Source organism: Amyelois transitella, chromosome 5 (assembly GCF_032362555.1).
Source record: "Amyelois transitella isolate CPQ chromosome 5, ilAmyTran1.1, whole genome shotgun sequence".
NCBI lineage: Eukaryota > Metazoa > Arthropoda > Insecta > Lepidoptera > Pyralidae > Amyelois > Amyelois transitella.
In genome coordinates, this window is record NC_083508.1 from 4,700,079 (window position 1) to 4,713,835 (window position 13,757).

Here is a 13,757-nt window from a genome sequence, read left to right on the forward strand (position 1 = left end):
ACTGGTGACCGCTTTCTAATTTACGGCTCCATGACGAAACAAGGAAAGAATTTTCGGTGCTTCGTCAACAGAAAGATTTTTGATCTTAAAATTATTTTGAGTTAAGTTGTAAATCTAATATTTGACATTTGAAAAAAAAAAGCGAGACGATATTTCCACATTAGTTAATGCAGACAAAATTGCTTACGTTGTTTGTACATATTTAAATGATGCCTCTTAGATTAATAATGAGTTTTAGCAGATTAAACTGGCATTTATTCAACAACGATAATTCCGCTTATTGGTTTATACCTACATTTAATGCCCTCATAAAATAAATTTTCGTAAACTACGCGACTTGCAACTTTCTTACAATGCGATAAAAAACCTAAATGGACGAATCATATTTAAATATATTCCGCAAATTTCTGTATGCTATGACGTAAATTCTAGTATTTCAGGTTCCGGCTACTAATCAACCCAAAATCGGGATATGTCCGAACAAGTCCCAACTCTCAACAGCTTCATGGGAAATAGATTGCATGAAACGGAGCATGCGCAGCAGCCCGGATGCTGCGACGGATGTAAACACTTCCACGTGCGTCCCGCGTCCCTCCCTGAACGTCCCAAACAGACTGTTTCCTCCCGGTTCGATGTTACAGCACTCCCGAACACATGTTTTAAGACTCAAATCGTTTAAGTTTTTTCAATTTTAAGTTGTTTCAATACATGAATCTCTAGGAATAATTTTATGATTTAAGTTTGTATAAATATTATTGGAAATAGTGCGAGCATTTTTAATGATTTCTCCCATCATATTGAATCCTGCTATTCATGTCTTTGTAATATTTGAACAAATATGAAAAAAAATGTGATAAGTATTCACTTAATCTTTGATGAATTGCATTGGACTGGGCCTGCATTGGACCCACAGAATGGAGGACAATTAATTTAAATATACAAGCGAGATTAAACATAGCCTCGCGTCATAATCATACCGTGCGAATATGTCGTCTAAGAAGTTTCTACGTCGCAGTAGTGACGCGAAAATGATTTTCTCCCGCGATTTCTATTTCAATCCGATTTTCCCCGCGCGGAGAAACCGATCGCTCTAGTTGCGAGGCCCACATCTCTTGCTAGAAAGTATTGTAGAAAGTAACATCGCGAGTCTCCGCCCAGCCGATGCATCGATCATGTGTGCATTTTTCTAGTGCAGTTTTTGTTTACTGTGCAAATGAGTGGACGGAGCCACGCTGAGTTAACTTGCTCAACCAAAAGTCTGGGTGTTAATCCAAATTGACAAATTTGTTACAAATCGGTAGTAGTTCATTGTTTTTAGTTAGTAAGTTTTTGTTTACTTGATATAATTAGCAGTTGTGGCACTGTGAAAAAGTAAAATTAGGTAACTTTGTTGTTGTATTCACAGTCTATTTACTGTTTTCACGCTAGTGGGTGGAAGTGGACTTGGATCTGAGAATTAGTCACAAAAGCCAGTGGACAATTTTTGTTTTTGTGACATTTGAAAATCGCGTTTTCGAGATTAACTTTTCTACTTTTATACCTTTTATTTAGTATTATAATTAACGCGAAGTTTGAAATCTGTTACACTTCTTTTTATAAGTATTATAGGTATTCAGTCTTTTTTTTTAACTTCTTTTGTGGCACGGAAACATGGAATGTTCTGTGTAACGTGATTTAGCGATTTGTAATGCACTGACAAATTTCTATTACAGCTGTTCCTAAACTTCACATTTCCAATATCTTTACTACTCAGAAATCACATTTGTTCCCTCACACGCGTGTTGTGAATCACATCTGCAACAACTGGAACATTCACTTTTAGATAGTATTGTACTGTTTGAAGCTATTATCATTTTAGGAACTCTTTCAAGCGCAAAGCGATAAGTGCAATATCGAGCGGTTCTATCCCCGATTTTTATCATTGCCATTTTGATATATTTCCTATTCACATTTTCGTAAGACCACTTGTAAACAAAATAATATTGATGATTCTTATTATGTAAACTTAAAAAATGACACAAGATTGTTTTCGGAAGATCTGCAGCGATTCTAAGAAAAGCCGTGTTAGGGATCGCTGAACGCAGGAAATCTTAACATCCGTAGCTCGAACCATACGTAATAGCCGTAGGCTTACTTTCGCCACACCCGAATTAAAATTACGTGTGTGTTGTGTGTGTAGGCTTGTGCAATACAAACTTTTGGGCGACTTTCACTAGACGCTGACGTGTTGGTCTGCGAAATTCGTTGTGACGTGTTCACAGTGAAAGTTTAAACATTATATATTTAATTGACGCATCATCATGACTTCCATCCACAAGCTTCAAAAGTAACATTTATTCCTTTAAAAGCAACTTGTTATTTTTTTTTGCTTCAACTTCGTAAATGGAATCTGCCAGGCAAAAAATAAGTCGCGTGAGAGGAAAAACGAGTTACTTATTAGTTGGTAAAGAATCGCGAGCTTGGAGCTGATGCTATCATAAATAAAGTGGCTGCGCGGTGAGCGTGGCGAGGTGGGGCAGGAGGGGGGGCTCCAAGAGTCAAGGCCGCACGCTGCCCCCGGTCGACGCTCGCGTCCCACTTGCCGCTCTAGCAGCGCCTCTTGCTCGCTTGGCCGAAGACGCCCGAACGCCGGCGAACCGGCACGAACTAGACCTTCCAAGCGCGGGCGCATATCGAACAGCTGAGACGTAATAACATAACACACTGACTCGGTCATCCGTGCATTCAACTTTTGATTAGCTTTCTTTTTCACGGACATTTGCTTTGATTTATTATTAGACACGCATTGAAGAAACAATTATTGTTATCAAAAACTGCATTACTGAAATTCGTCTTCACTGGATTCTGTCAGTCAGATTTTCCTGTTCTATTATTTGTGTAGTGCTCCGTTCACTGCACAAAATTCAAATTTTCAATCCATGGCCTGGGGGTTCATTTGTTTTTTTTTTTTATTTTGCCATTTATAAGATGTGCCGTGTGGTTCCCGGCACCAATACAAAAAAGAATAGGACCACTCCATCTCTTTCCCATGAATGTCGTAAAACGCGACTAAGGTTAGGTTAGGATAGGCTTACAAACTTGGGATTCTATTTAGGCGATGGGCTAGCAACCTGTCACCATTTGAATCTCAATTCTATCATTAAGCCAAATAGCTGAACGTGGCCATTCAGTCTTTTCAAGACTATTGACTCTGTCTACCCCGCAATGTATATAGACGTGATATGTATGTATGTAACAAAAAGTCCGTATTAAATTTAATATCAAATACTGTAACCGATAACTGTAAAGATCAAAAGGCAAATTGATCAATGTCAAATCGTTATTATTTCGAAAGTTCAAATTCACAATGTTGTAACTTTACCGACACGTCAATGCTTAACAAACTGACAATTTTAATTGAGAACGACATTATGTTGGTCAAAGCAAACCTTATTGGAATTCGAAAGACAAACTGGTTTACTGCCGATGGCACTTTCACCGCGCCATTACATCATTTCAGTCAAACGGCCGAAGAATGTTATTTAATTTACGGTAACCCGAAGTAATTTCCGTGGAGACATAAAAGAGACAATTTCATTTCATAGTTACTTCCCCAATGTATATTTTTGTTTGGGGTATTGTTGCCCCAACTTTTGAGTTATAATACTGGTGACGGTGTTTGTATTCACAATAAGCACAATTCATCAAAACTTTTTATAGCCATTACAATGTAATTTACCACAAAAATGATACTTAGGAATTGGATTCAAAGACTTTTCTTTTATCTTTAAGCGACCGTTCAAAATAAGTTTGCTTTCATTGTTCATGTATTCACTCCTTATTTTGAATCTACGTCATATATCAACTTGACTAGGTATATCAATAACGTACCTATGTTTTTGTGAGAAATAAGATGGAATGTGGTATTTATGAATGTCACAAATGCATAACGTTTTTTATCAGTCATTGAAGTGATATCCATAAATTCCATTTTATAAAGACCTCATTGATAAATGGGCGCTCGCACTTGACCTCTTTATTGAGTCAGTTATAGTTATTAAAAGCACAGCCGGGAGTTATTTTGGCATAAATATAGTAATAGTGGAACTGGCAATGCGAAAGTAAACAAGGTCACTCTGGTTGAAATAAAAATATTTCGTTGCCAAATTCAAGTACAAATTAAATTGGAATAAACGCGTGTATCGATATAGTTCTTGAACGTGTAAGTTTATTATCTGAAATGATAAAAAATCCTTTGTTTTATATTAGATATCTCTCTCGAACGTAGAACGTTCTCAATTTTACGCTAAATCATCACATTTCTCAGGCAATACAGAAAAAGACATTCGGCAATCGACATTAAAAAAATGTTAAGTAACTACCTACTTATTCAGTAACAAGTACGAGTCATAATATCATGTCAATCATAGATGGAGAAAATGGTTGCTTTACTAAACACAAATCTAGCAAAAGGGAAACATTGCAAAACATATACTTTTTAGTTAGTCCTATTCCGGATAACATCAAGTATAGTGAGATTATAGCTTTATAGTCGCGGCGACCTGGCTTCCATCCCATGTGGAACTAGTTTTTTGGCACCGGCTATTTCGGTTGGTTGCGTAACACAGGTACAGCGGCCACCGACCTGCCTCTCGCCTTAATGGATATAATAAAAATGTAAATAAAGTTAATGAAAAGACGGAAAAATGGAACCCTTTCATGGTGTGTTAGAATCCTAGAACCGTAACCAGGATCCATTTGTTACAACAATGTTCTGGCATACCACGTGGTTCTCTCTAAATATATCTCTAGTGTTTTGCACTTCAAATCTCACAATAAAATCCATCAATGCACACGGCTTATGCATACAAACAATCAGTTTATTGACAGATTGATGTGCCTCAACCTCAACACATTCCTTAGTATTCTCGTTTTACTTTTTATGGAGTTCCGACTCTGATTGACAATTGCCTATTACATTTCCATCGCACATCGCACACCAGCAACTGTGTGCGACTCGAATATAAAATCTGCTTTGAACATCATTAGTATGCGGACATGGTGCTAGCCACCTTTTGTTTGGGCAGGAAACGTCCACGCAATTGCCGAAAACCACTTGCCCATGTATCAGATTCAATACATCTCTTCAAGGAAAAGACCGAACATAAAAATGAAAAATAAAATTCTCGCCCGTCCGCCAACTCGCCAAATGGTTCATGAAATGTATGCAAATTTTATAGCGTCCGATTTTAGACGTTCTCGTTTGGGTGCCGCTGGCCACTGGGCTCGAATCTCATTTATTACGCAGTTGCATTTTTCGAACAATATATATGTATTGAATTTCTTTATCTATTGTTCCAGGTCGCGAGGAACTATCACCAGCGTCTAGCGTTAATGGCTGCAGTACAGATGGCGAGGCGAGGCGGCAGAAAAAGGGGCCGGCGCCTCGGCAACAGGAAGAATTGTGCCTCGTGTGCGGCGACAGAGCCTCCGGATATCATTACAATGCGCTAACGTGTGAAGGATGCAAAGGTACGTTACATGTAAATTATATATCTCAAATGTTTCTGTCGATGATATTTTGTTTCAATAGGAAGCAGAAACAACGCATGTGCTTAAATTTAATACGACTCGTATTACTGGTGCACAATGACTTATTATTGTGTTAGTATTGTTAAGGTCAGCAACATAGTCCTTACTCGTCGTTCGCCCACGAACGTGCCAATTCAACGCTGAATTGGCGCATTGTGCCGTGCGAGGCAGTCACTACTATGCATATTGTAGTCGTGTAGACAGAAGGACGTCATAATAGCTGTCTGCAGCATGTCTGTCTGCCCAACTCACTCCTGATTCACCGATTCCTATCGTGCAACCGTTCCAAGTTCCAAGATTCACTCGAGCTTTATTCAACATTGTCTTTTATTTCATTCAGACAACATACTAAACTTATCATTGAAGGTACAGTCTTAAAATCTCGTCCAATAACTGCCAATTTAATGTATCTTATTTTGTGACATAAAAAATCAGTATTAGCTACTTACACAGCGCTGTCAATGACCTATACGTTTCAGACAATCTGCGAACATGACATTACATTATCTAATCTATCGCTAACAATTCGCAAAACTTGTATCGTCACATTGTTTTTGTGACGATCTTGCACATACATAGGTTAAATGGTAAGAAATATCCTTGACGATTATGTTTTAAATTTCAGGGTTCTTCAGGCGGAGTGTGACGAAAAATGCGGTGTACATATGCAAATTCGGCCACGCGTGCGAAATGGACATGTATATGCGGAGGAAATGTCAGGAATGTCGGTTAAAGAAATGTCTAGCGGTGGGCATGAGGCCCGAGTGTGTAGTGCCAGAAACCCAGTGCGCGATCAAGCGGAAAGAGAAGAAGGCGCAAAGAGAGAAGGACAAGTTGCCAGTGAGCACGACGACGGTAGACGACCACATGCCCCCGATCATGCAGTGCGATCCCCCGCCGCCAGAGGCCGCGAGGATTGTAAGTATCTTTAACTAAGCTTTGGTCACTCAATAGCAGTAGAAAGAAGTAAAAAAAAACCAATTGTTTGATTTAAAGAGAGTGCTTAAACAATTTTAGGAATTTCCTTTCACAATGATGTAAATCAACTATAATGTGTATAGAGAGTTTGTGAAACTACTGAACCAATATTTGTTCATTAAAGAATTTAAATGAAATCACTTCTTAATACCCAACCAGGTCTCCAGCTAGTTATGATTGAAAATTATCTAACATTTAATAAAACAAATATTATATTTGGAAATTATCAACGAAGTGTTTTCACTTCTTACCCATTTGCGCCTATGCGTCATGCCATCCTCCTGGCAAAGGAACTTCAACCCATCTTGGATCACGGTTGCTGCACTAGGTGGAAGTGCTTTATCCTAATTTACGGAAAGAAATGGAGTTTTATTATTAAGTGCCCCACGGAACTTATCCCTTACCTGTCTTCCTCTTCAATCGTTTCACCGTCGAAGCGATAATAACTTGAAGGTTTCCTATGTGAAATTAACAAGAACCTCTCTTTATACTGTGTTTTATTTTTTGCAATTTAAAACCGTCCATGTCATCCACCCGGCGTTTGTCCCGGTTGCATTAAAGGGGAAACTAAACCCAACGTGGCAGTTGTACTAGTAAAAAGTGCTTATTCCTTAGTGTCTTACGACATCGACACGATAAAATGTAGTAGTCCACTTATCCCAAAACCTGTCTCTTAAAATCGTTTCACCCTCGAAGCGATAATAACCCGACGGTTTCCTACGTGAAGCTGGAATGTTTGCAGCACGAAGTGGTCCCGCGGTTCCTGTCGGACAAGCTGATGGAGCAGAACCGCTTGAAGAACATCCCCCCGCTGACGGCCAACCAGCAGTTCCTGATCGCGAGGCTCGTGTGGTACCAGGACGGGTATGAGCAGCCGTCTGAGGAAGATCTGAAAAGGGTTACACAGGTAAATAAACTTAATTTTTCTCCCTTTTTTATAATAATGCTTACAAAGATCTCTATCAGGCTTCTAAGCAACTTCTAACACGCAAAGATGAGAGAGTGAGATTAATAATAGCATTTAATTTACTCTTAATTATGACCGTAGAAAATGGATCGGATAGATAATATAAGACATCAGAAATGTCATAAATATGTACTTGAAAGTATGTATAGGAATGATGTGTCGTCGTCTTAAATCGCAATCAATTTTCTGTGGTCTCATGCGATGTGAAAATGTTATGTTGTTACAACCATCAGTTGTGATGTCATGCACACCAGTACTTACCACTTCTATAGTCTTCTGTTATTTCTAACTCTGTAAATTACAGATTTATAGTTATACTTACAAGGTGTCACCAGGATTTTTCGTTTTAAATTGTAGTAATGTGTGTTCTTCCATTGGTTAAATTAGTACTGTATTTTAAAATGCTCTTAACACTTGATAGCTCTTTCTTTGATGCACGTTTGGCTCTGAGTATACCTGCCATTTCTTTGCGGGAAAGCCTGCAGAACCTTGCCACATTATAACTAATATTTTATGAGGATCTGTGCGCGATTCCGTCAGTATTTTTAAAATTTCCATTTTTATTTGTAGACATGGCAGCCAACAGACGAAGACGACGAAGACATGCCGTTCCGTCAGATCACAGAGATGACGATCCTAACAGTGCAGCTTATAGTTGAGTTCGCCAAGGGCCTGCCTGGCTTCTCCAAAATCTCGCAGCCAGATCAGATCACGTTATTAAAGGTAAACTACTCGTATCTAATATACAAATCTGTTTGGGAAAAGATTATTTAATATTTCGGTTTTGATCATGTCTCTAGAAGTTGTACATAGAAAATGTAGCTGTTGTTATGTTCGAATATATAGATTGTTACGGTAGCTTACCCTGAAAAACTTTGTGTTTAAATTGTGTTTAGCTGTCAGGGAAAAATCTATACAAAATTAGTTTATTTTTCTTTCTTATCCATTACAATATGTTAAAAGATTTAAAAAATTTGTGGTACAGTAAATCTAAGCAAGAAGCATTTGTACGAAAGACAGAAGTCGAAGTTTCCTTGTTTATTACAATGCATCAATTCTTATCACAGGCCTGTTCAAGTGAGGTGATGATGTTGCGAGTGGCGCGGCGATACGACGCGGCCTCCGACAGCGTTCTGTTCGCGAACAACCAGGCGTACACTCGCGACAACTACCGCAAAGCCGGCATGGCTTACGTCATTGAAGACCTGCTGCACTTCTGTCGGTGCATGTACTCTATGACTATGGACAACGTACATTACGCTCTACTTACTGCCGTCGTCATTTTCTCAGGTAATTTGTCACCAGAGATTAATTAGAGTTCTGTTTGCGAACCGAACTGGGCTTAAATTCGCGACCCGAAAAGCACGCACAAGAGCGAGGATCCGTATTACCTAAAAAAAAAATTGCACCAGCGAAAGAGATAATTGATACTACCAGTTCTTGACACTCTGGTTGTCAAGATAAGCCAATTTAGTATGAACAACATAGTGTAATACTTTTAATAGGGCAAAACAGCGCATTAAATCAATGTCGTATGTATTTCAGATCGGCCCGGGCTGGAGCAGCCGCAGCTGGTGGAGGAGATCCAGCGGTACTACCTGAACACACTGCGGGTGTACATCCTCAACCAGCACAGCGCGTCGCCGCGCTGCGCCGTCATCTACGGCAAGATCCTGTCCGTACTCACGGAGCTCCGCACTCTTGGCATGCAGAACTCCAACATGTGCATCTCGCTCAAACTCAAGAACAGGAAACTGCCGCCATTCCTCGAGGAGATCTGGGACGTGGCGGACGTGTCGACGGCGCAGCAGCTGCCCATGGTGGACGCCGGCTCGGCGCTCTAGCCCTGCCGCTGCCTGTGAGCCGCCCGCCACCCACACCAGGAGAGAACGCTCATAGACTGGCTAGTTTAAGTGAAGTGCGAGGACACAACGTCGGACCGTGATCATCGTATTTATAAGTGCAAATTTAATTAACGGGCGCAAAAACCCGATTTCGCATGTATTCGGTGACCGACGACGAATGCGCGAGAGATTAGTGAATATATGTGTTGTTGAACGTTTGGAGAATATATTAGTGTTGATCGTTTGCGGCCCGCGCGCCGGCCGAAACGACCTCGCCTCGTTCTGGCTGGCGCCAGTCGCGGGACCCTTTATTTCGTTTTCGACTGGATTTGTTGGTCACTCGGATACGGCTATATGATAAGACTTCGATAAGTACACCTCCTAAATTACAGATACGTACATACTACCAGAGTTATAGAAAAAAGTAATATATGAGATGTTTCTATTGGGTGAAAAGTTGATATGTTTATTTACCAAAATTAACGATATGTTGATTAACCTTTTCGATTAATATATGTGATGAGTAGGCAGTAACGTTCCGCGACGTTATCCCGAGTCGGGTCCGCTGAGCCCGGACATTACGTACGAGATATTCTGCGGTGTTTGTTTATATATAGTTTATGTCAAACGTGTTATCGTGTCCTGTCGATTTAGTTCCGAGTCATGTTCCATTGCTCCCGTGCCCGCGTCTCTCGACTAATTTATAATTTATTATGCTGTGATTACATTTATAACATGTTACATTTATCTTACGTAGGCTGATATCAGTGTGTCTTATTACATGTTAATCTACTTTCAGTAGTTTTCACAAACACATACATAAGTTTTCTGTCAGCTTAGGTATCTGATTGACATTGCATTTTACATCCACTGGAATTCCTGTAATATGTACAGTTGTTTAAGGATTAGTTACGCTGCATAGCCTACATAATCGATTTATCACACGCTGAAAAGCCAAATCTACGTGAGTGTGCAATTTATTCCATAAGCATAAATAATAGGATCATTACAAATAGACTCTGTGTACGTGTCACATGTTTTAAAATATAGATTAATGGAGGCAGGTTTGCGTCAGTTTCCCAGTAATGAAGTACAGTATATTAAAATACTTATGGATATTTCTACTTAATTATTCCCCAACGTTGCATGCAAATGGTAAGGCGGATGTTATGTAGATATGAATTAGGTAGATGGTACCCGAAAATTCCCATTCTTGTACAGATTCAATTTAACAATTTAAATGTTGCTTAGAAGCCAGCCACAGCCTCTACTTAAAGTACAAAATGGCAGCTAATTTAATTATATTTTGTTTTAAAAATGTTTGACATTACTGTATTTGGCCGAGCTTACTCTATGGGAACAATATTGGTGTAGTGAACACTACAATGTAAAGATTTAAGTCGTCTCCACACATGCGCGGTTCGAAGCGACCAGCCCGCGTCTTTGTGGGGATGATAGCCTTTTTACTTGCATGCAGCGTTTGCACCAAATGCGAACCCAAACCTGCCTCATATCGGCGGACTTCGAGTAACATTTAGTAAGTTGACATACTTGAACACTAAAACTGCCCATAAGCTATAATGGCCCACATACGATATGCCTTATTTCGCGTTACCTGTTTCGTGTACCTACATTGTTGATGAGTGGAAATCATAGTATATAGAAAGTAAAATTAATAGATCTCAATTACAGTAAGCGTTGTTAAAGCGTTCGTACGTTTAGCGAGTTTTCCGTTCGTCGCATCGGCTGCCACTCTTCATATGGCTACGCCGGCGACTCCGCCTTCCCTGTACTGGCTTTCTGTCTAAATTCATAATCTGACTAGCAAAACGACTGTTTAAGATGTAATATGTTGTTCTATTATATCTGGTTTACTATGTGGCATAATGTACCTGTTGGTTCATGTTTTATTGGACACCGCGGCAGTCACAGATAAGACCAATGAATGCATCTTATAAGCAAGTTTCAAATTAATAAAAAAAATAAAGTGTGACAGAAAGCCACTATTAAAAGGGACTGTTGTACAGTGACCGTCTCTACGCCTTCGATGTCTGTTGCGAGAATTTCTTAAAATGTAGAACACCAATATCGCGTATGTTTGTTCATCTTGATATCTCACCACACGAAACTATTCACCATCCATTTTACGCGTTTAAGAATAATTAAGTGTCTGTTTGGTGCGTGTTGAATGTGTCTTCTTTACATGCCATTAAGTGTGATGTATTTACATAATATGTATGTTTGGGGTTTTTGGAAATGCATTTCTTAATATACGTATAAATTCAGAGTGAAACGATCGCGCTTGCACCGCGGACCGCGCGATAGTCCGCTTAAGTACATCTTTTCGACTTACATATATAATTTTATTCTAGCAGTAGGCGATTCTATAATAGAAAACGATGCACAAAACGTCACTGGAGTGTCTTAGGTGTCCTGCTGATTAGGGGCGTTGATAACGAATACACTGCCATTATAACGTATTTACTTGACGCGTGGATCATAGCGGCGGACATCTCGTGGTCCGTGCTCGAGTTAGCGTTACAAAATCTCGCTATGATACGATGCCTTATAACTGAGATGTGATCGTAAGTCGAGCACTCGTCTCACCGAACTCTTACGATCCACATCAGAGGTTTGTGACAAATATAACTGCCATTCGATAAGTAATTATTATACATCATTTGACGCGTAGGTTCATATTAGCTTCGTAGGTTCCGGACCCCGTCGGTGCACAGCCGGTCGTATTTGATACATATTATTCAATTTCTAAATTGTAATAGGTTTATTAAGTATGTAATAATCTCACATGAGAAACTAATAAGTAATGAGATACCATAATATAATTTGTGTCTTTAGCTGATAACATTAGTAAGATGATAAGTTTATATCGCTTATTGGGATAATAATGTAAAAGCGAGACGGCACACAGCACCCCAGAGTCAGCTTGCGGATGGGAGGTGACGATAGCGTAGACAAGACTGGCCGAGGAGAGTAGGTTCGACTGTTACAACCTGTTGTCCTTCATTGCCTTCTGAATCTAAATTTTATTAGTTTTACATGGAAGCACCAAGGAGAGTATTGTAGTGACCAAACGTGGCACGTCCAGTCTATTAAACGGTGGACTTGATTTTGGGAGTCTGCGTTATGTCCATTAACTTGTACATAGATACCTTTAGATTCTATTGTCATATGTTTGACATATGTACGGTTAATTTTATTCATCTAAGTACAGATGGCTGTTGTTATTTTTATATAATTTGGGTAGAATATATTTTTTGTAAATTACCTCCATATTTATGTTTCGTAAGCTTTGTAAGCCGTAGGGACTTAGAATAGTGTACGAGCTACGAACATTGTGATTTATAATTTCATTGAATTTGTATTTACTGAAATCGTCTGCTTATATATTCTTCGTTTCGACAGATTTAATAATTTTGTTACTTCAGAGTGCAATATGTACAAATATTTACATATTAAATATAAAATGTACAGTCAATTTTTAGTTTTAATGTGTCAACGCAATATCCTTTTTATTCATTCGTTGAATGTACACTAAAAGGCATAATAACTATATCACAAGTGATTTGCGATAGTGATGCAACATTCACTCTCACTATTGTGTTTTTCTATTACTTAAGCTATTAATTTTACATAAGAGGACTAGGTGGAACTTTGTATTTAAATTTGCTAATTTTTTGTAGCAGATTAGATTTGTTTACATCGATAAGGAGAATAATGTACATTTTGAATTCATTTTAAAGTGATTTAGTTGTTATTTAGTAACGAATTTTCTTATTAAGTGTAACTGGCAGCCTCTCAAGGAGACGCCAAGTTTGCAGAGACCAGTGCTAAGAGTGCAATGTCCGTTAGTAAATAGTGGCTTTAGAAAACCTGCACTCGCCGCCAGCGCCGCCTGGTGGCCGGTGAACGGAGCCCATTCTCATACACTTCTAGTGCCACGTGGAACGATATGGGAAGGCTAAAATTACGCTGTATGCCCATTCCGTGTTCGTTGAAACACATTTATTTGTATATTATTTTCTTAATCTTTTTAGTCGGCAGTAACTATTTTTTTTCCTCCTAATATTTTGCCTTAGCAAATCCTCTGTTATTAAATAATTTAACGGCAGTGGTGAAGCGAATTAGATATAGGGAACAGACATGACGATATGTTAAAATTTTAGAGAGTCAACTTTTATAAAAACTACAAAAATAAACCATGAAAAGGTGTGTACAAAAATGAGGAAATTTGTATGAAACATTGTTATGCGAATAAACTTACACCTCAAGATAAAATTATAAAAAATATTTATGTCTTTCATTTTATCTCTTTACTCTGTCATCTTCGTGTTCCTAGTTACACTACACACACTACCACTGCAATGCTTCGAGGCCTG

At 38.9% G+C, this 13,757-nt stretch overlaps 1 protein-coding gene across 5 annotated transcripts in view; it reads left to right on the forward strand.

Annotated features, from left to right (window-relative positions):
- Positions 1-13,668, forward strand: part of LOC106139077 (ecdysone receptor) — a 188,256-nt gene extending 174,588 nt beyond the window's left edge. For 3 of the 5 annotated variants that reach the window (XM_060954891.1, XM_013340429.2, XM_060954889.1), the window contains 6 exons: positions 5,341-5,511; positions 6,197-6,489; positions 7,277-7,456; positions 8,087-8,239; positions 8,584-8,806; positions 9,062-13,668. In XM_060954891.1, coding sequence (XP_060810874.1) covers positions 5,341-5,511; positions 6,197-6,489; positions 7,277-7,456; positions 8,087-8,239; positions 8,584-8,806; positions 9,062-9,360 — 1,319 coding nt within the window. In that variant the 3' untranslated portion in view covers positions 9,361-13,668. The remainder of the gene's footprint in view (positions 1-5,340; positions 5,512-6,196; positions 6,490-7,276; positions 7,457-8,086; positions 8,240-8,583; positions 8,807-9,061) is intronic. The other 2 variants (XM_013340430.2, XM_060954890.1) reach the window with 1 other exon arrangement.
- Positions 13,669-13,757: the final 89 nt, after the last annotated feature.